We start from the raw sequence: 23,046 nt of genomic DNA on the forward strand, positions 1-23,046 counted from the left end.
AAAACTTTCTTCTACAATTCAAGGGAATTTTTTAAACCCAAATGATAAGAAAATAAAGTGGTAATTAATGTAGTGTAAAAGTGCAAGTATAGACGGAAGCAGATATAGAATGTAAGCGTGTAAATCTACTTAAAATGGTTATTTGCACCTCCATAAAAGAAATTTGTCAGAACGCAACCTCTATTAATGAAAACCTCTATAATTGACACAACGATTTTTTGAACCTCGTTAATTGACACGACCTGCTTAAATGAAAAACCTGGTTAATTGACAAAAATTGGCCGGTCCCTTGAGATTGCAATTATCCAGGTTCCACTGTATAAGGGTTCCGATTGTCACCTTTTGGGTACGGAACCTTAAAAAGTGCACCCGAACGTGACTTGTAAATTTAAATTCTAGACTTCACTGAAAACCAATTGATGTGGAAAATTTAATAATACCGACTTAGCGCTCACGTCGTTTTTAAAGTCGTTGATGCGCGTTTGTTTTTATTTAGTAGTTTTTGTGCTCATCCAAGTGTTTTAAGATAGAGTCTAAAGGTACCGTTCGAGTTCAGACTACACCAGTATTACTGCTGAAGTATTGTACTATCGCTATAATACTGCAAACTATTGCTGCCGCAAATGTCAAAATTCCGAGTACACTCACTTGCAATAATATATCACTCTTCGAAGACCGCAAAAATATGTGACACGCTATGGGTCTACAAATAAGATGGTGTCACATATTTTTGCGGCCTTCGTTGTGTAACATAGTATTGCAGGTGACTGTACATAGAATGAATTTGCTTTTTTTAAAATTTATTTGGGACAAAAACGGAAACACACTGGGTTTAGGCACAGAAATACTTAGAGTACAAAGAATAATAAAGAGGACCAACAACACGTCGGTGCGAATAAAATCATCTCTATGTGGTTTTTTTACGACTTTTTGATTTTGGCATATTTGAATTCTTTTTTAAATTTCCCGTCGACCCACATAAATATTTTTGTTATATCTTTATTAGTTTTGAAAATAAAAATTCCGCTATGGGAACACAGAACAACATTTGTCCAAAAAAATAACAGAACAGAAACAAAAAAATAGCTATGTGATTTTTAAGCACATAACGAATTTGACGAATTTTAACATTATTAAATGCCTTGTTTTCCGTCGAGGGTGATGGCGATAATGTTGCACATGGCGATTTATTGTAGAATGAATTACCCGACATAGACTCTAAAATCCGCTATGTATCATCTCTCGTACTCCATGTGTGTAGTTTGTACACATAGCGATTTGTTACTTTGGCAACAAATCGCTATGCGTACAAACTACACACATGACGATTTTAATGAACCAAATTTAAGTCGTTATGTAGCAAAATTCGGTTAAAATAATAATATTGTAAAAAATTACAAAAAAAAACTGTTTGTTTTCTTCATGTAAAAATCATTGATCTATCAGAAAAAAAATTCAAGCGCAAAAAATATATTACAAACAGGAAAATAAACAGTTATTTTTGTCTCCTGAAAAGTAGCTTAAAATTACATAGTCCACAGATTACACATAGATTACCTTTCTGATAAATATAGGTACAATATATAGCGCTAGGTATCAGTATAATATAGGATATTAAGCAAAAATCAATAAACCTAGTTTTGTTTTGATTAAAAATGTAACAAACCTAAACAAAAGTAACTTCCTTCCATTTAATAATTAGTTAAATTTCATTGGAGGTAATTAGTAGTAGTATTACAACGGTGAGACGCTAGGGCTTACACCTACCTAAAGAGAAACTTTTTTTTACATCCCGCTTCCAGTCCAGACGTGTGAAAATCAGGTGTGAACTAGCGAACTTCATTTACTTAGCTCACGTGATATAGATTGTCGCCGGCGAATGGTCGATCTCCACGTCTGATAACACTCGAGGGGCTCATGTCTGGCTGAAGGTGAATTCAAATTTAACTATTTGTTATGCTTTTGAATTGGTTTTGATGCGAACTTGACGATCTTTTGGTTATGAAATTAAATTATATAAGTGAAAATATTTATTTTCAGACAACTATTGGCCCATAGATAAATACCTTAAAACTAGCATCCATAATTATTATTATAAAATATGTATATATATAAAACTAAAAACACACAATTATGGCTGCGATGCAGTTCGCAACCCCGCAGGGTCAGGGAGCCGGCCGCGGAACTGCCGGAACTTGACACTCTTCGGCCAAAACTCCTCCTTGGTGAAGGTCGCTAGATGTTCAGTCGGAACGCTCAGCACAAAAGAATTAAAATTCACACTGTGTCGAGATTCCAACTTCACGACCCTCAGGATGACTCCGGACTCCGGACTATATAGCGCGCATCTCGCGCACAACTTTCACTTTATTTCGCATGCACCAATGAGCGTGAGCGATCTCCAAGGTCATATCGAAACCGTATCAAGTTGGTAAATCTAAATCAAGTTCCATGCCTGTATTAAATTCGTCTCTGTCTGGTCTGTACGAAAAACAATCTTTCTTTAAAGTAACCACTTTTCTCTGAATTTTAGGGTTCTGTAGTTTATGAGATTATAGTTTTTAAAACTCCTTATTAAACTTAGGTACTATTCAGAAATAGCGTCTGGTTGACGTTGACGTTACTGGCGACCGAAAAGCTGGCCGCTACCTCGCATAACGCATGCGATACAGCGAGGAAGTGCCGCCAGCATCTTTGGTACAATGCCTCAAGGCCTATTACAGATTTAAGCTAGTTATTAATTTAGTTTAGTAGTACCACTGTATATATTTTTATGTAAATAAATGTATTTTAATTTAAAAAAAAATATACTTTGCTAATTCGCGAAATACTGGTAATAACGCGCTAACCCAACGAGTGCCTACGGGTTACCACTGATTGACTAGCGCGTTATTATTTAGGGAAGTTTATCAAAGTTATATTTATGTATTAATTTTAATTTAGGTACTTACTTACATAATTCGACAAAAGCTTTCACTTCATTAGTCACAGATGCGAGTTTTTCATTAACTATGAAAACTGTAATTTTTCACACAAAAAATGTGACATAATTTGGTCATTAATAACTATAATTTCTTCAGAGATCTTGACAAGTTAGCTTAGGGCTTAATATATCTTGAAATTGATGTCACTTTATAAGATAAATCAACTTGAAGCTAGCCTTATTACTTGGCTTAGTTAGAGTGTCACTTTACTAGAAGTAATTAATTGTTATTACTAGACACTTCTAATTTTTTAGAAAATAAGATTAGACAATTATTGACGATTATTAATCGTCTTAAGCGAATTACTTCCCTTTCAATTGCTCCAAAGCGAAAAAAAGGGGAGGTTAGTGTAAATCGGGTGTAGGATTACTCCTACATATTTTGCTTAGAGGGTTTTGTTCTTGTATCATAGACGTTTTGTAATTTAACATTTAGGATAATACAATAAGTTTTAATATATTGTCCGATTCGAACTTTAAGATACGTCAATTAATATATCTAGAAACGATATGGATTAAATGTGTCAGTATTTTTTGAAGTAACGTTACATTTAACACTGACATATCTAATCCATATCGTTTCTAGATCTATCGAAAAGTATCTTAAAGATCGAATTGCGCCGATAGTTTAGACATTTGTTTAGGTACCTAATTTTTAATTTAAAAGTATTCTTACGCCGCTCTGTTTATTGTTAATTCAATTCACATATATTTCATCAAATTATTAACTTATGTCTTTCTTTAATCTGCAGGTACATTGACAAGATGTGACATCGTCATGGAGGAGTTGGATTGTCCGGAATGCGTCGCCTTGAATGGCTCGTACTACAATGGCACGGCTAATGTCACGTTCATCAACAAATTTTACTTCTACCAGGTACGTTCATGAAAAATAAATCATTTCTGCATTGGTCAAATCTATTTTGCTCTGCCTCTCAGAATAAAAACGTTGTTTTTAGGGCCGGTACAGACGGACTGCAACTGGACTGCAATTTGTATGGGAACTGCACACTACCTGCATGCCAACTGCAACGTCGCGTCGGTAAGCAGTTGCCATAAAAGCTGCAGTCGGGTTGCACTCCGTCTGTATCGGTCCTTACAGTAGATGTCACTGTGCCTAACGGCTCGATTCGGGAAATGAATTAGAGACTCACTAGATATGAAATAGTAAAGATATGTGACGTTCCACTACAAAAGGTACCTTATGGCGGCTGGCGCCGCGATTCGGGAAATGAATTAGAGATTCACTAGATATGAAATAGTGAAGGTAATATATCTTTACTATATCGTATCTAGTTCATCTCTAATTAATTTCCCAAATTGCGCCGTAAGGCATGTAAACAGAAGGAAAGGTATGGAAAGTTTCGCACGCTTCTGGTAAGCCTCAGTAGCTCAGTTGGTTAAGAGTAATCGGACCAGTGTTCCAAAAGGTATGAGTCTGTGATTTTTTTTCCATTTCTTCTTTAAAAAGTCGTTTGTGCCACACACCAAAACTCATTAGTTACACTTGCTTATTTATATTCCTCATACGCCACTGGAAAACATGCGTAAGCCTCGTTTAGGCACGATTAAGTACGCATCACGCGCGAGAGTCTAACGGCGCGATTCGGGAAATGAATTAGAGGTTAACTAGATACGATATAGTAAAGATATGTGACGTCCCACGGGTAAAGGTACCTTATGGCGGTTGGCGATTACGCTATTATTAACGCTGCTCCAATATTATTGCGGCGCTATGCGACGTAAGCGCCAGCCGCCATAAGGTACCTTTTTCCTAGAACGTCACATATTTTCGCTATTTAATATCTAGTGAATTTACAATTCATTTCCCGAATCGCGGCGCCAGCCGCCATAAGGCACCTTTTGCAGTAGAACGTCACATATCTTTACTATTTCATATCTAGTGAGTCTCTAATTCATTTCCCGAATCGAGCCGTAAGTCACGAGGATTATAAATGACATCCATAATCCTTAGTGTATAGGGTAATGACACCTAATATGAAGCCTAACGATGAATTGAGTGATGAAAATATCGAAATAATTATGTCATGTGAACTGTGACTACACGACCTACACTTTCGAAGAAATGTAATTTATTAATGGACGTGTTTTTAAGTGAAAGTTAAAGTCTATATTCTTCATTTTAGGCATATTATTATAACATGTCGAAAGAGAATACTTTGGTACCTTCTATTTTAAGTCTAAGGATTGCAATATTCCGAAAACGCCCAGTTTACTTCAAATATAGTAATAGATCAGTTTCTTTTAGTCACGTTCTTCAAACCAAACTTAAAAATCACATTGAACTGTCATGAAAGCGACGTTTATCTTTAGGCTTTTCTAGTAGTTTCGAACGTTTATCCATCCATTTGGAAACTTTACTGTCAAATTAAAAGGTCGCAAGTGCCTTGCTAAACCAAAGAACTTTGACCCTTTTTATTTTGGTGTTTAACTTTGAATTGGCCACACGGGTATCGTTATCCTTTATTAAGTAGTTTGGGTCCTATTTACCTATGACGAGCATTCTATCGGTGTTGCTAAGGTGATATTAAGTGTCGGCCCGGGCCGCGTAGCCAATATACCATGCCAATAGTTTACGCTGCGTAGCGATCGAAATGCAACTGTCACTCGACGCAATTCGGGAAATGAATTAGAAATTAACTAGATATGAAATAGTAAAGATATGTGACGTTCCACGGCAAAAGGTACCTTATGGCAGCTGGCGCTTACGCTATTATTAACGCCGCTCCAATATTCAGCTGGGGAAATGGTACCTTTTACTATGGAACGTCACATATCTTTATTATTTCATTTCTAGTGGATCTCTAATTCATTTCCCGAATCGCGCCGACTGTCGCACTAATATAGAAGAGTGATAGAGAGACACAAAGCGTTTCGTTGTCGAAGCGATAGCGATTGTAACCTTGGCTAGGCCGGCAAAGTTAATTTGTTTAGACATCTATTCGGGAAATTTCTATTCTGTTCTTGCTCAACTAATGTAACTTTACAACATGAGTTTCGAGATCATTACGGTTAAAGGTATCGATTCAAATGGTGTTATCGTTGACAATTCATCGTAATTTATTTTTATCATTCCCTTCCTCCCCTAATCTTCATTCCATCATTGTCTTTCATTTCCTTGGCCCGGCCCCGCATCCCACCCTCGTCACGTGCTCTCTCTGCATACGGTCGCAGCCTTACTACTTAATACTAACAATTTTATATTGTAGGTAGATGTAGGAAATATGATCACAGAATAGGGGCTTACATTTTTTTTCGTATAATTGAAAAGTTTTCATTTTATTCGAGTTAATGAGTTGGCCGCATGACCAACTCTTCTATACTACCTATATTAAATTGGTTACACAACAGAATGCATGCATTTGAAAAACTATTGTACAGTCAACAGCAGAAGTTGCTAAGCGGGCCAGGTGTTCAAAATGATCTTGACGCGACTTTATTGTTAAGATAATAAGAGCGTAGCGTGTCAATGTAATTTTGAACACTTCGCCCGCTTAGCAACTTCTGCTGCTGACTGTACATGCGTAATTCCGGTAACTTACTCTAGCCGGAAAACTTAGTTCAGCAGCCTATGCAGTGAGAATCAAACAGCTGACAAACGTAGAGACGGCCAGGCTGGTATACTTTAGTTACTTCCATAGTGTTATGTCTTATGGAATTCTGTTGTGGGGAAAAGCGGCAGATATTCAGACAATATTTGTGCTGCAAAAACGAGCTGTACGTTCCATCTATGGACTGGGCGCTCGAGTATCCCTAAGAGAGAAATTCAAAGAAGTTAACATTCTTACCGTTGCATCTCAATACATACTAGAGAATATTATGTATGTTCGGAAAAACATCCACGAATTCAAGGTTAACAGTGATATCCATAACTATAACACTAGAAACAAACATAAACTTGCTGTGCCCGCCCACCGCCTCCGTAAGGTTAGTACGTCTTTCGTCGGGAACTGTACACGTTTTTATAACAAAGTCCCCACTGATGTAGTGAATTTACCACTTCATAAATTTAAGTCGCACATTAAGCACTCCTTGTTACGTAAGGCGTACTACACTGTAAATGATTTTATAAACGATAGAGATGCTTTTAAGCCGGTAGCTTGATTTCATTAGTATAATAAGAATTAAATAAATATTGTTTTTTTTTTACATTGTGAATTAAATATGCTAGTGTCCAGTAGAATTGACACATGAGACAATGATGTTCTCGCTTGATTATATTGTTTAATTTAATTTTAGTTTTGGACACTTGGAGACCTTATACATCTCTAAGTACATATTTATTTATTTGATTTTTATTTTTGATTATACATACTTACCTATATTTTTAATGTTTCTGACACTTAGAGACCTTTACATCTCTAAGTCAACTTAGGCTAGTAATTATGTGAAGCTATATTACTGTCTTTTTATGTAACATATGAGCACAAAATGCCGTGTCTTACAGCTACATGTTATTACTATTTTAATATTAATATAGGCCGGTAGCTTGAACATGTCATGCTCGCTTAAAAGTCTTTGCTTACGGTGGCGTTGTTGATCGGGTCGCCACTTTCCCGAATGAAGGTTGAGGGAGGCGATGGCTGAGATACGCGTCATACTCGTGAACGGGTGCTGTTTGTGGAGACTGGTCTGTTAAGCTAACACGAGCTATTATACTTAGTAACTTTTATTAATTAATTACAGTGAGACGCCTCATTCTGTTCTCGTATGTTTCTTTTCTTTTAATGAATGTATTAATTATACAGGATATTGACTCTTGGAGACCTTATACATCTCTAAGGATAACTTGATAAACTATATAATCTTATAGTTCTGACACCTAGAGACATTTACACCTCTAAATATTATAGATTTTTTTTGTGTGTGTTTTTTTATCTGTATTTTGTATGTAATTCGACATTAAGAGACCATATACATCTCTTAGTAATTGTAATACGTTAGATTGAATTGTTAGTTTTATTTTATAAAATTGTTGATGTTATTATTTTTGCTTTTATGTAAATTCAATGTTGACGTGTAAAAGTGCCCTTGTGGCCTATTTGCTGAATAAATGTTGATGTTTGATGTTGATGCTTAAGAAACAATGGCAAGTGGCAGTGGGCGGGGCACATTGCCCGTAGAACCGATGGCCGTTGGGGCGGAAAGGTTCTCGAGTGGCGACCACGTACCGGAAGGCGCAGCGTGGGTAGACCCCCCACAAGGTGGACTGATGACCTGGTGTAGGTCGCGGGAGTCCGCTGGATGCGGGTGGCGCAAGACCGGTCCTTGTGGCACGTCCTCTGGCTGATATGATGATGATGATGATGATGAAGAAACAATGGCGATATTTTGGTAAGGTTATGGTTGTGTCAGTCATGCATATATTATGCAACTCAGGTTTAAATGAGTTGTGCTTGACACCATCGGCAAAAAAATGAAGTTACATGACTTAAGCAGGCCACTGACGAGCCTTCCAAATGGATGCCATTATAATGGATTCATCCAAATGGACGGCATCCTAATATTAAACATTGTACGTTTTTGATATTCACGGACCGATTTTGGATTGCAGCCATGCAATTTGGACTGTTGGAAGGCTCGTCAGTGGCCAGTAGTCATAATGTTTTCTCAGTAAATAGTTAATATTTAAAAAAATATTTTAGTAGATATACTTTTTTTGTTTCAGACTGCTCAAGTAGCCGTCCTCTGGATCCTCCTGGTGGCGATAGTGGCAGGCAACGCCACGGTTGTTCTTGCCCTCCTGCTCACTAAGTCTAGGAAGAGCAGGATGAACTTCTTCATCATGCAGCTGGCTATAGCTGGTATGTTCGTTGTGAAATTTTCATGAAAGGAGACCTTTCCAAAATATGTAAAGACATTCATAGATATTATATGTTACCTACGTAAATATATATCCATGGCAAATTTCATTTAATTTAAGCATGTCGTTTCTAAATGAGAGCGGAACTTCGATTGTATGGAAGCGGCGTTTTGGCTTCTTTAATGTAAAAATAAAAATTAAAAACCGCCCCAACTTTCGCCTCATTTCGCACAAAAGCGAGCTGACAAAACACTTTGCATCCAAATTGTTAATCTCCTCACGCTCACCGAAACCTCACTCGCGAGAATTAAACTTTGGACAGAAAAACTCTTAAGGTACCGTTCGGATTCGGACTGCACTGTCGTTACTGGTTACTGCTGCAGTGTTAAGGTAACATTCCACCGCAGCTGCACTACTGCTCCGACACTATACGGCAGCGGCCCCAACGCGTCGGTGTTATCGTCAGTTCTGATTCCATCATTCTAATCAATTCATTGTCAGTAGTAATGTCATTTCTGGTGTCATTACTTTGACATAACTCCAATACTGACGGAACTTATTTAAATAAACTTCATTACTTGCCGTCATTCCTTCATCACAATCCCTACACTATCACTAACAATGTCATTCCTTCAAAGTAATGTCATTATTCATATTGGTGTCCGGCCCATAATAGTAAAATGAATGACGATACGATACCGATTACACCGATTACACGTAATATGGTGGTAATACGATGTATTACTGCATTAGTAAGTGGTGTAGTCTGAATTCGAATGGTACCTTAGCTCACTCGATCGAGAATAAAACTTTGAACAGGAAAACCTCTTCAGCAAGGATTCTAACAATTAAACTTAACTGTGGCGTTTACAAGTTTTTGGTTAACTGCTTTTGTTTGTGGGTCAGTTTGTTTCTAAAAACAAAAATCTCAAGGTTTTACCAAATTTTGACGTCAAAGACAAGATAATAATATAGATGCATGAAACGTGCATAAGGTCAATGCGGCCAAATTTCTCTGCGGGAAATTCCGTACACGAACGTATTTTTATACCGCCGGCTAGATGCTTTTAACTGCTATAAATAAAAGCAAGCGCTGCTTTTCAAGAACTTTACAATAGTTTCTTTAAACTCTCGCGTTTTGTACACATATTTATTTATTTTTTTATTTATTTAAACTTTATTGCACAAAATACAAATAAAATGTACAAATGGCGGACTTAATACCTAAAGGCATTCTCTAGTCAACCATAGGGCTAAACAGAGATGTAATAAAAATGGTGCGAGAAGAAAAGTAAGAGAATTTAGTTAACTAGGAACAATTGCAAACAACTATATTTAATTTTAATTTTTAACAAGCAAAAACGTCTGCGAACGATGCTATTCAGCCAATATGACTTGGAACTCCGGTAGCCGTTTAAGAAGTGTAACACTCTTGCGGTAGATGTCGCTCAGGGTCCCCTTGACCTATAATATGGTGGAAAGATTTGCTGGCTATGGATGAGGTGAGGTGGCTCAGATGGCAGTGCGCTGGAGTATCGATCCAGAGGCCGTGAGTTCAAGTCTCAACCAAGACAGTAATTTTTCCACTTTTAAATTTAACTATATTTAATTACACAAACGGGTCTACCGCGATATATTGTTTTTAACTTTAAATCCGACCCTGCTGCAACGTCGGAAAAGGTAAAAACAATATATCGCGGTAGACCCGTTTATGTAATTATATATGTTGACTATATTTTTTTTGTAAAACATGCTTGTGTGCAGAATTTTACGCTAGATTTCTCCACACCGACCAACATTTATATTTCTTTGCAGATTTGTGGGTTGGCCTTATAAGCGTGTTGCCGGACCTAGTCCAGAGGATGACCATCTCGTGGCTAGCGGGCTCACTGGCCTGCAAACTGGTTAAATATTTACAGGTGAGATTACATTCTTTTTCATCAGACCTGGCGGTCTTGCATAAGTTACGTTCTCCGCGACTCCATACATCAAGCGCGACTTCAATATGGACTCGCGCGCGAGAACGCAACTTATGCTAGACCGCCTGCTCGAAAGTTAAATACATATAGAGTATGTGAGCAAAGAGAAGAGTCGTGAAATGTGTGGGATTACATTCCACGACTCTTCTTTTTCCGCACAGGATCTAAGTCAAATTCTTATTCTTATTCTTATTCTTATTCTTAAAATGTAACATAATCACATGCAGAATTATCCCCCAAAAGCAGACCCAAATAGGTCTCAAGTTACCTACCAGTTTGTGAAATCAAACAACAGTCAATTTATAATAAAATAAGTCTTGTGATAACAATTACAAATGAAAATAGAAAATACGAGTAAGTAGGTATATAACGAACAGAAGGATTTCAACGAAATTGAAATACTATACTAGGGAATGCAAATCGGTTATTTTTTGTATGGAAATAACCGCGGTTCCGGTTAATAACCGATTATTTCCATACAAAAAATAACCGAAAATAACCGATTTGCATTCCCTATACTATACTAACACAAACACAAAAATATTGAATTTCGCGGAAACTCTGCTAAACATACAATACGAGTACAAAGATCGAGTTGTTCTAAACATTTGAAAAGTAAGTACAGTCGCCATCAGTTATATCGGAGCGGCCAAGGTGTTCACAATACCTGAACGCGCACTCTAACGCCCTGACAATAGAGGCGTGTTCAGTTATTTGTGAGCGCCTTGGCTGCTCTGATATATCTGGTGGCGACTGTACGTACAACCTACAGTCGGCAACTTTTCTTGTATAATACACTTTGTTTACTTAAATATTTATTATATTTTGTTGTTATAGCGGCAACAGTGAAAATCATCATCTGTGAAAATTTCAACTATCTATCACGGTTCATGAGTTACAGCCTGGTGACAGACGGACAGACGGACAGCGGAGTCTTAGTAATAGGGTCCCGTTTTTACCCTTTGGGTACGGAACCCTAAAAACTATGTTGAACGAGGAAAACCTTTGCGAAGCTTTGTTACAAAGAATAATTCAATTAATAGTTTGTTGATAAATCTAGGGGTTCTTTTGTTTGAAGCTTATTGTGATAGCAGGAAATAGTGATTCGAGAAATCGATTATAAAGCAATATTAATTCATGCCCCTAATGAGGCACGCGGGGAATTACTACTAGTCTCTGCCAGGGCTCGGAAACCGTTCTCATTAGTGTAAACCGGTTTCGTTCATTCGCCCGGGAACGAAAAGGATTTCGTTTCCGTTTGCGGTTACCGGTTAAAGAACTATTATTTTGAGATAACGGTTTATTCCATATACCTACGTTCTTATTTAGTTCTTGAGGAACGAAATTAACCGGTTAAATTGTAAATATCGAAGCGAGATAGAACGAGTAAGTATTGCTATCTCTTTCACGTATGACAACGAGTTTACCCGAAAGTCTCCGTAAGCCAAGAGTAACCGGTATTATATTCTTCCCTGCGAACCATAAAGTTCCGTTCCCTCTTTTTACCGGTTAGGAGAGAGAACGTAATTTGTTAGTTCGCGTTGCATCAATTAACCGATTTTTTAATTAACGAAATAATATAACGGTTTTGGAACGATATTAACAGATATTTCAATACCGGTTCCGAGCCCTGGTCTCTGCCCTAATCTGTAATTAATGATAATGTAAGGTTAACATCGTTAAGTAATATATGATTTGTTCACAGGGTGTTGTAACATATTCCTCGACCTACGTGCTGGTAGCACTCAGTATAGACAGATGTGATGCCATTACGCATCCCATGAATTTCACGGGCAGCTGTAAGTATTAAACAATTTGTTTATTTATATTTAATTAGATTTTAAGCTGATTTTATATTTGATATTTTCAGTCGCAGCTTAGGTCTAAATAGTTGTGAACTTGTGATAGGTACATAGATAAGTATGTCGTTTGGCTAGTTACCATACTTATGATGAAAGTTGATGGTGTGGTGTATGCTGTATGGTGTTAAGGATGACTCACGCTAGCCCGGACTGGGGCCTTGTTTTTAGGGTTCCGTACCCAAAGGGTAAAACGGGACCCTATTACTAAGACTTCGCTGTCTGTCCGTCTGTCCGTCCGTCCGTCCGTCTGTCTATCACCAGGCTGTATCTCACGAACCGTGATAGTCAGACAGTTGAAATTGTCACAGATGATGTATTTCTGTTGCCGCTATAACAACAAATACTAAAAACAGAATAAAATAAAGATTTAAGTGGGGCTCCCATACAGCAAACGTGATTTTTGACCAAAGTTAAGCAACGTCGGGCGTGGTCAGTACTTGGATGGGTGACCGTTTTCTTTTTGCATTTTTTTCCGTTTTTTTTTTGCTTTATGGTACGGAACCCTTCGTGCGCGAGTCCGACTCGCACTTGCCCGGTTTTCTATTCTATGGATAACACCACGTGATAACCAATCAGCCGTCATAGAAAAGGACATGTCGGACGCCTCGGTCCGGGCCCGGCCCGGTCTAGCGTGTAGCTTTATATATTAATTTTTGGCCGGAGGCCCGCAGAGGTAAAGGCAAGCCCAAGCTCAGATGGTTGGACGGCGTATACCAGGACGTTAGGACCTTAGGAGTGAAAAGTTAGAGAAGGAGAAGCCACAAACAGATCGGACTGGAGAGACTTGCTTGACCAGGCCCCTGTTTCACCAACGTGACAGGTGCGACGAATTGTAAAATCACTGTTGCGTATTCCTGTTTGCCACCATCATTGTATTATTAAAAAAAGCTTTATGATATCGGAAAAAACAGATATTACTCTTGCTAAGTTTATGACAATTGTCACAAGAAACACTACAATTGTCACGAAATTCCGACATATAACTCATTACCTGTCAAGAATTACCTACAATTCTTCTAAATCTTTGACAATTGTCAGAAACTTCGCAGGAGAAATGTCTGTTTTTTTCCGATATAATAAAGTTTTTTTTAAATAATACAATGATGGTGGCAAACAGGAATACGGCCCGCCCGATGGTAAGTGGTAATCGTAGCCCATGGATTCCTGTGACGTCAGCAACAGTGATTTTACAATTCGTCGCACCTGTCACCGATGTGAAATTGGGGCCAGGCTAAGACCCACCCGCAGCTGTAATGCCTCAGATGATGATGATATTTTATTAATTTTTCTTAACTTTTTGTTTTTGACAGGGAGAAGAGCTCGAGCCCTAATAATAGGAGCCTGGCTGATCAGCTTTCTATTTTGCATTCCAATGCTCATCTTATTCGATGAAGATAAAATACAAGGTAATATAACTTTTTCATTGATAAGTATATATTTATTATAATTCTAAATATCTATTCGGTAACGTCTACGTAATTTGCTTTCTATACATCTCACTCTTTTTTTTTTATTATGAACGCTAACTACACTATTTATGCGAGTACGAGGTCGTTCGCGGCTAGGGTTGCCATATGGAAGAATAAAATGTCCTGATGAAAATCCAGACATCACCCTAAAAATCCGGACATTTCTTGTAGCAGAGATTTGGCGTAACTTGAACGTCGCCCCGGCGGCGCGCTGCTCTCTGCGGTGTACGTATCGTGGGTCTACGTTTCCCTTTCCCTTCGCCCGATCCCGTAGCCCCCTCCCCGGGCGCGCATTTTATTTTTATAAGGTCATTCCTAAAAATCCGGACACATGCCAAGTCCGGCCGCAATCCGGACAAAGGGTCACAAATCCGGACATGTCCGGACGTATGGCAACCCTAGTCGCGGCCCACAGATTGAAAACATGGTCATATATAAAATAACTAATCTTCATAAATCGGCTCCGAAAATAGCTCCGATGACGAAAGGCTTAAAATATAGATCTAACTTTTAATATCACGTGAATAGTCGTTTATCTGACTTTTATTGATATAGCAATTTTGCTGAATAAATTAATCATTTTTAGGGTTCCGTACCCAAAGGGTAAAACGGGACCCTATTACTAAGACTTCGCTGTCCGTCCGTCCGTCCGTCCGTCCGTCCGTCTGTCACCAGGCTGTATCTCACGAACCGTAATAGCTAGACAGTTGAAATTTTCACAGATGATGTATTTCTGTTGCCGCTATAACAACAAATACTAAAAACAGAATAAAATAAAGATTTGAATGGGGCTCCCATACAACAAACGTGATTTTTGACCAAAGTTAAGCAACGTCGGGAGTGGTCAGTACTTGGATGGGTGACCGTTTTTTTTGCTTTTTTTTGGTTTTTTTTTTTGCATTATGGCACGGAACCCTTCGTGCGCGAGTCCGACTCGCACTTGCCCGGTTTTTAATCACACCATCACCATACTCGCATTCAAGAGCCTGCCTAGCCTGAATACAATGAAGCCTGAATATGCATATGAGCATTACCATTTAATTAAATCGGAAACTATCGTGAGCGGAATTCGATTAAAAATAAACTCAAGTCTACAACCCCAAGGCCGAGCCACCGCCCCTGCTGAACCAAAACAAAAAAAAAAAAAAAAAAAAAAAAAAAAAAAAAAAAAAAAAAAAAAAAAAAAAAAAAAAAAAAAAAAAAAAAAAAAAAAAAGCCCCCCATTTGAATTGATTGCGCTAGGTCTCAGCATTGCCCGGCGCCTCCTTCAGGGACTTACGAAATACGCTAATTAAACAATACACCTTGTTCACCACGGTAACAATAGGCTTATCGACCCTTTTCTATTGTTCGATCTCGACTCGGGCGCGCTATTGTGTTACCGAGCATACTACCTGCCTGGACCCTTTCCTTAACCCACCGACGTCTCCATTCATGCCTTCTTTATGTGTGTATACTGTAGGTGTTTGTGATAGGTATTTTGCAATAGGTATTAGCGATAGCTATTTGCAATAGGTATTAGCGATAGGTACTTATTTGTGATGCATAGGTACTCTAACTATCAACTCTAATAACCCGCATTATCTTATTACCTCTTGGAGCTATTTCGATTTATAAGGAATACAGTTCTAACCTTCTTCTGACGTAGAATTTACACTAGTAATCCTTTGGCAGCCTAAACTAACCTTAACCTTTTACCAAACCTAACTTATTCTTCGAAAACCTAACCTAAACCTAACTTGACCAAACCTAACTAAAATCAACCTAACTCATTTCAAACTAACCTGCTTTCACCTAGTCTTAAAGTAAACTCGTAGTTACTTGTTTCTTTCTATTATTTAAAAAAATAACGAGGCGTGTGAGGCATTTCTTGTGCACTTGTGTTCATTGTTATAATAGCTTAATTGTTTTATTGATAGACGTCTATTATATTTTATACTGACAATGGATTTATTGTTTCCTATACCTATTCTTTTATAATTTGGGTTTGAGTAAAGAGAACGTCTGTTTAGATGAACTTGTTGATACATGTTACTTTGTGTGATTTAAAAAAAAGAACGAGACATGTCAACTGGTTTCAACATGATTTAGTCTAATACATCAACATTTCTTGTGCGTTGCTATTCATTGTTATAACAGCATAATTGCTTTATTAATAGACGTCTATTATATTTTATGCTGACAATGGATTTATTGTTTCCTATACCTATTCTTTTATAATTTGGGTTTGAGTAAAGAGAACGTCTGTTTAGATGAACTTGTTGAGACATGTTACTTTGTGTGATTAAAAAAAGGAACGAGACGTGTCAACTGGTTTCAACATGATTTAGTCTAATACGTCAACATTTCTTGTGCGTTGCTATTCATTGTTATAACAGCATAATTGCTTTATTGGTAGACATCTATTATATTTTATACCGACAATGGATTTATTGTTTCCTATTATGCTTTTGAATTTGGGTTTTAGTAAAGAGAGCGTATGTATTAGATGAACTTGTTGAGACATGATTTTAACGGTACTGTACCCTGGTCATAGTGACACAGTATAAAAGCCGAAGAGAAATGAGTTTGAGTAAGTATTACCGTCGTGGCAGTCCACTGTATCAGAGCTCCTTGTATCTATTGCAGTATATAGAAATATAGTGTTAATTCAACAGTGAAGTGTTTAAGTGTTTATAGAAAGACCCAACAATGGATGTAAGTATGTCTTTTATTACCGTAACTTACTTTGTTTTGTTTTCACTTGTGTTCTTTGTGTTTTAATTATCAAGATTGTAGACAGTGTGTAAATTATTGTTTTATATTGTTTCAGTTCACTGAAAATACTTTCAAGAACTATTACTACCCGGATAATAATAAAGACGAATCAAGCGATGAAGAGGGTACGCTTGGTTTCAAAGTTAAACAAGCCATCGCAAAGAAACGTTCAGGAAACAATATCGATAGTTTCTTTGAACGACCTAAAAAGCAACCCAAAATTGTGAAACGGTCTTCGCATGTGAGCAAAAGTTCACCAGACGGTGTTGCAAACTTATCATCCGGACAAGACGACGGGGCGTATGCATCACATTTGATTAAAATCGAGATATATGATATGCAAACAATTAAAAACGTCCCACCCATGGAACACTGGAAGCATGCGGACTTCAGATTGAAATATTTTGCGTTGGAAGACGATTTGGAGCTACAAAATACGCGAAATATTATTTATAACATAACAAAGCAATTAGCTTCTAAGGACAGTAGTGTGAAATATTTTATAGATAATAAGAAACAGTGATAGTTATAATTATTAATGATAGTAGTAGCTTAATGATTGTGTTAACGTATTTCTCATTTTTTACCTCTCCTTAAGTACATTTTCCATGTAACAGATTATTTTTATTGTATAACATTACAACAAGTTTTAATTTAAACTTCTCACTTGTAAAGGTCACAGTCCCCACTCTTAGAAATCTTATACGTGTAGTCAACTATTTAAATGAAAGAAAGCACTGTATGATTTCTCATTTCATAATGGACTCTTTGAGCTGTGATGTCTACGATCTTGAACTTATCAGACTCTGTGAAGAAATAGAAGAAAATGAAGATCTATGCGAGGCTGCCCGTCTTGTGAGCCAACTTCATCGAGAGGCGTAAGTAAAAATATTCCTGTTCATACATGTTTATAACTCTTAACCGGTACCTGTTTAACAAAGGATGGGTCCGTAACTTGTTGTGACCTGAACTAATTGTTAGGATAAACGTGGGGTGGGAGAGGACTGGTTATATAAGCGGGGTATCTCGAGTTCATATCATTCAGTGTTTTGGTGCCGTGCTTGTATTGTGATATCCTTTTCCATAATGGTGTTTACTTATTATCATATTGGTCTCACCTTACCTCGTGATAAGATTGAGGAATTAAGTAAAGAATTTATTGTATCATATTTTCATAGAAATATTCGAATGTGGTACATTTCAAACAAATTACCTCACACGTTACTGGAAGATTCTGATATTATACCGTATTATACACCATGTGATGGGCATATAAAAAATTCCAAGGGGAATACTGAGTCATCAGATGTGATTGATGGAGTTTTGATGATGCAGGCCTATTGTCAGCAGTGTCGAAAAGACTTACGTTAGTATATACAACCAACCATTTTAGTAATTATTTTTATTTTATCTCACATTAAGATATTTATGTTTATTTTGTATTGTTATAGATCTTCTCAAATAGGACGGGGAGTAAAAAGGACAGCTGCAGTTTTGGAGACTGAAGAATTCTTGTTGAAGAAAAACCGTCCAGCAGCTGCTGAACCTGTCACATCAACATCACCCGAACCAGTTCCCGATGTCATTGTGAGTACAAATAATAATCATGAAATTGAATGTTCTGTGTGTAATAAGTTTGTCTCTAAAAGATATTTTAAAAATCATTTAAATAGTAATCTTCACAAAAATAATGTTTTAAGGGCTGACATTGAATGGGTTAATGTTCAGTTAATTGAAAATGCTTTTAAGAATAGGGTGGCCACTTACAGAATACTATTAAATGAAAATGTTCACCAACCATTTACTCCCGAATCTATTTTACTAGGAAATAAAGATAAAATCTTTGCATTATTGGATCGTTCCCTCACTGATCACCATGCTTTAAAAGTAAACTTTATTTTAAATGCGGATTTTACTCAAGAGAGCAAACAAGTAAATAATACATTTGATTTCCAATTATGTAACAATGTAGTTGATGTTAGCAGCGACAAAGATGAGATTTTCGAGTCAGTTGTTAAAGATATATTAACAAAATTATTTAACTTTGAGAGAAAAGATAGTGGATGGAGTTTAGTAAAATTTAACTATCTAGATGTCAATGTAAACAAATTTAATCCATTGCGTGGTTCTTCCTATATCGAATTACCACGTGATATTCAGAACAGAAAAGCAGTTATTAATGTAAAAAATAGTGATCATGAATGTTTTAGATGGGCTGTATTGTCAGGCTTGTATCCACCTACAAGTCATCGTTCAAACACTACGAAATCGTATATAGCGCATAAAAATAAATTAAATTTTGGAAATTTAACTTTCCCACTTAAAGTTGGAGATATTCAGAAATTTGAAAAAATGAATGATATAAGTATAAACGTTTTTGGTCTTGAATACAATTCGAAAAGTAAAATACATGATGTAGTAGGCCCATTACACTTAACAAAGTGCAAAAAAGCTACCCACTTGAACTTATTGTACATATCCAAAGACAGTAAGGGGCATTATTGCTATATCAAAAATTTATCTAGGTTAGTATCCAAACAATTATCAAATACACAGCATGCCGCACATATTTGTGATGGTTGTTTGTCGAACTTTACAACTCGTGACAATTTAATGAATCATCAAAGAAACGATTGTTTCCATGTTTGTACACATTTACCTTCAGAACAGGATAAAAAGAAAAACTGGTTCAATGAAAACGTTTCCTCCAATATACTTACTTTCGATAATTATGAACGTAAATTAAGGGTACCTTTTGTTATTTATGCTGATTTCGAGGCCTTTCTAAACCCGATTCAAACAGGTAAAATTAATCCTACTACATCCTCAACAACAAATATACAAAAACATGAGGTATATAGTTTTGGATACTATATTAAATGTTCTTATAATGATAAATTGTCAGTGTACAGAACATATAAAGGCAAAAATTGCACCCAGGAATTTATGAAGTATATGGAACAAGACTTAAAGGCCATTTGTAGGAGAAATACTTTTGTAAAAACTCCATTGCCTTTATCTAATGCAAATAATGTGCATATTTCTCAGAGTAGTACATGTTATATTTGTGATAAAAATTTAAACGAGGATTCAGTCATTTCCTATAATTACCATACTGGTCTTTATGAAGGAGTGGCACATAAATTTTGTTCTGAAAAATACAGGGCACCTAATTTTGTACCTGTATTTTTCCATAATTTGTGTAACTATGATAGTCATTTTATAGTGCATGGGCTTGGTTTGATGGAAGGCGACATTGAACTGATTCCAGAGAACAAAGAGAAATACATTTCATTTTCTAAGAACTTGCAAATAAATAATCGCACAGTTAAATTGAGATTTGTTGATTCACTTAAATTTATGTCCAGTAGTCTTGACAAATTGGCAAAAAACTTGTTGCCTGAACAATTTCATGAATTAAAATTGAATTTTTCATGCGAGGAGGATTTTAAACGCTTATTACGAAAGGGTGTATATCCCTATGAACACATGTCATCATACGATTCTTTAAACTTAACAGCTCTTCCCTCTAAAGATGATTTCTTTAGTTCCTTGTCTGATAGTCACATCTCAGAGGAGGATTATGATCACGCAAAAGATGTTTGGTCTCATTTTCAATGCAAAAATATGGGTGATTATTCTGATTTATATTTAAAAACTGATGTTTTATTACTAACTGATATATTTGAAAATTTTAGAAACCTTTGTCTTAAGACGTATGGATTAGACCCCGCTCATTATTATACTGCTCCGGGATTAAGTTGGGATGCAATGTTAAGAACTACAAAAATAAAACTAGAACTCCTAACTGATATCGATAAAATAGCTTTTATAGCGAAAAATATTCGAGGTGGCATATCACAATGTAGTAATAGATATGCGAAGGCTAATAATATTTTTTTGTCAGATTATAATCAAAATATCCCATCGTCATTTCTTATGTACTTTGATGCAAATAACCTTTACGGGTGGGCTATGTCTCAATGTCTTCCTACCGGTAAATTTGAATGGGTAAATACAGATACTGACTTTAATATATCTGATGACGCTGATCATGGTTTAATTTTAGAAGTTGATCTCGAATACCCTAACGAGTTGCATGACTCTCATTCAGATTTGCCATTCTGTCCTGAAAACGTTTGTTTGGGTAATTCCAAAGAAAAAAAATTAATTCCTAATTTAAATAAAAAAACGAATTATGTCATTCACTATAGAAATCTAAAACAGTGTTTAAAAAATGGTTTGAAATTGAGTAAAATCCATCGCATTCTTAAATTTCAGCAGTCTATGTGGTTAAAAAGTTACATAGATTTGAACACCCACATGCGATCACAGGCATCATCCGATTTTGAAAAAGATTTCTTTAAACTAATGAATAATTCAGTGTTCGGTAAGACCATGGAAAATGTTGCAAAACGTGTAAATGTCAAATTATTAAATAACTGGGAAAATCGAGGAAAAACGCAGGGGGTTCAATCTTTGATAGCGAAACCCGAGTTCCATAGTTTATCCATATTCTCTGAGAATTTAGTGGCCGTTCAGTTGAATAAAACTAGAATATTTTATAATAAACCGATTTATTTGGGATTTTGCGTATTAGATATATCAAAAACTTTGATGTATGACTTTCACTACAGCTACATGAAAACCAAATATCCAGACAATCTTAAGCTTCTTTATACAGATACTGATAGCTTAGTATATCAAATTTTCACGGAAAATTATTACGCAGATATAAAATCAGACCTTAATTTATATTTTGATACATCTGACTATCCTCCTAACAATAAATATGATTTGCCGTTAATTAATAAAAAGCGATTAGGGTTTTTCAAAGATGAAAATAATGGTAGAATTTTAAAAGAATTCGTAGGTCTGAGATCTAAAATGTATACCTTAGATGTTGAAAAATATGACGAGAATGATGAGAAAACTGAAAAATACGGTGTTTTATCAAAAGCCAAAGGAGTCAATAAATGTGTTACAAAAAAATTTACTCTTGACAATTACAAAACGTGTTTATTTAATAAAAATTTGCAACGCGCTCAAATGCTAAGATTTAAGTCTATAAAACATATAATATTCACTCAAAAAATAAATAAAATATCATTATCGCATGAAGATACAAAACGATACTTATTAGAAAACTCTTCTGACACTCTTGCGTGGGGTCATTATAAAATACCGCAATAATTAAAAAGTTTTTTAAGTTGTAATTTAATCACACAGAACATTCGAATTCCAAATTATTGTTTGTACATTGTATATTTTTAAGATATTACTTGTAAACATGTAAAAAAAAAAATGTATGAATTTTATTTTATTATATCTTTTAAGGAAGTTTTGTAAATAAGAAACAAAAAAATTAATGTTAAAAGTGTGATCATATATAATAAATTTATTTTTTTACGTAATCCTTTTGTTTTTTTCTACTATATCTGAGTTGTTTAAATAGTAATCTTCTTTCTGAATATTACCATTTAAAGTCCATCCGTTAACATATCAACACTCACCCACACACACATACACATAGATTACGATATTTAATAATGATTCACTTTTATCATCCTTTCACCACCATTGTCGCAGGCCCTAGTGGCTGTGGTAAAACTCAATTTGTCACAAACTTTTTGAATAACTCCAAAGAGATATGTAATGTTGAATTTGATGAAATTATTTGGTGTTATGATGAAATGCAACCTCTCTACAATCTGGAAAATGTAAATTATAGTCAAGGAATACCAGATTTTTCAATTTTTGATGGGAAGAAACCTAAACTTCTTATTATAGATGATTTGATGAGAGAATCAGATGGACGAATCGTTGACATTTTTACGAAAGGTAGTCATCATAGAAACTTAAGTGTTTTTTATATTACACAAAACATATTTCATCAAGGTCGAGGTCAACGTGATATTTCATTGAATAAAAGCTACATTGTATTTTTTAAAAATCCCAGGGATAAAACTCAAATACGCTACCTGTCACGACAAGTTTACCCAGAAAACTCAAAGTTTGTGGACGAAGCCTACAAAGATGCTACAAAGGAGGCTCATGGTTACCTCATGATTGACCTGAAACAAAATACAAATGACATATGCCGTTTCAAAACAAAAATATTTCCGTTCGATGGGCATTGCACAGTGTATGTACCTAAAAAGGGGTTTAAATA

At 36.0% G+C, this 23,046-nt stretch overlaps 2 protein-coding genes across 2 annotated transcripts in view; both read left to right on the forward strand.

The window, feature by feature from the left end:
• Positions 1-3,761: 3,761 nt before the first annotated feature.
• Positions 3,762-23,046, forward strand: part of LOC134665731 (cardioacceleratory peptide receptor-like) — a 61,875-nt gene continuing 42,590 nt past the window's right edge. Inside the window, exons 1-5 of the mRNA XM_063522705.1 lie at positions 3,762-3,860; positions 8,673-8,808; positions 10,623-10,726; positions 12,492-12,585; positions 13,959-14,054. Of these exons, the coding sequence (XP_063378775.1) occupies positions 3,762-3,860; positions 8,673-8,808; positions 10,623-10,726; positions 12,492-12,585; positions 13,959-14,054 (529 nt within the window). The remainder of the gene's footprint in view (positions 3,861-8,672; positions 8,809-10,622; positions 10,727-12,491; positions 12,586-13,958; positions 14,055-23,046) is intronic.
• LOC134665703 (uncharacterized) lies at positions 17,136-22,170 on the forward strand. The gene is made up of 2 exons (XM_063522662.1): positions 17,136-17,752; positions 18,326-22,170. The coding sequence occupies exons 1-2, from the start codon at positions 17,616-17,618 to the stop codon at positions 22,065-22,067; spliced, it is 3,879 nt and encodes a 1,292-aa protein (XP_063378732.1). The 5' UTR covers positions 17,136-17,615; the 3' UTR covers positions 22,068-22,170.

The sequence above is a fragment of the Cydia fagiglandana genome, chromosome 7 (assembly GCF_963556715.1).
Source record: "Cydia fagiglandana chromosome 7, ilCydFagi1.1, whole genome shotgun sequence".
NCBI lineage: Eukaryota > Metazoa > Arthropoda > Insecta > Lepidoptera > Tortricidae > Cydia > Cydia fagiglandana.

Bases quoted from the DNA above. Each gene is read 5' to 3' on its own strand.
- LOC134665703 (XM_063522662.1), top strand. From the start codon at position 17,616: ATGATTTCTCATTTCATAATGGACTCTTTGAGCTGTGATGTCTACGAT. The intron at 17,753-18,325 runs GTAAGTAAAAAT...GTATTGTTATAG, and splicing joins AGCCAACTTCATCGAGAGGC to ATCTTCTCAAATAGGACGGG.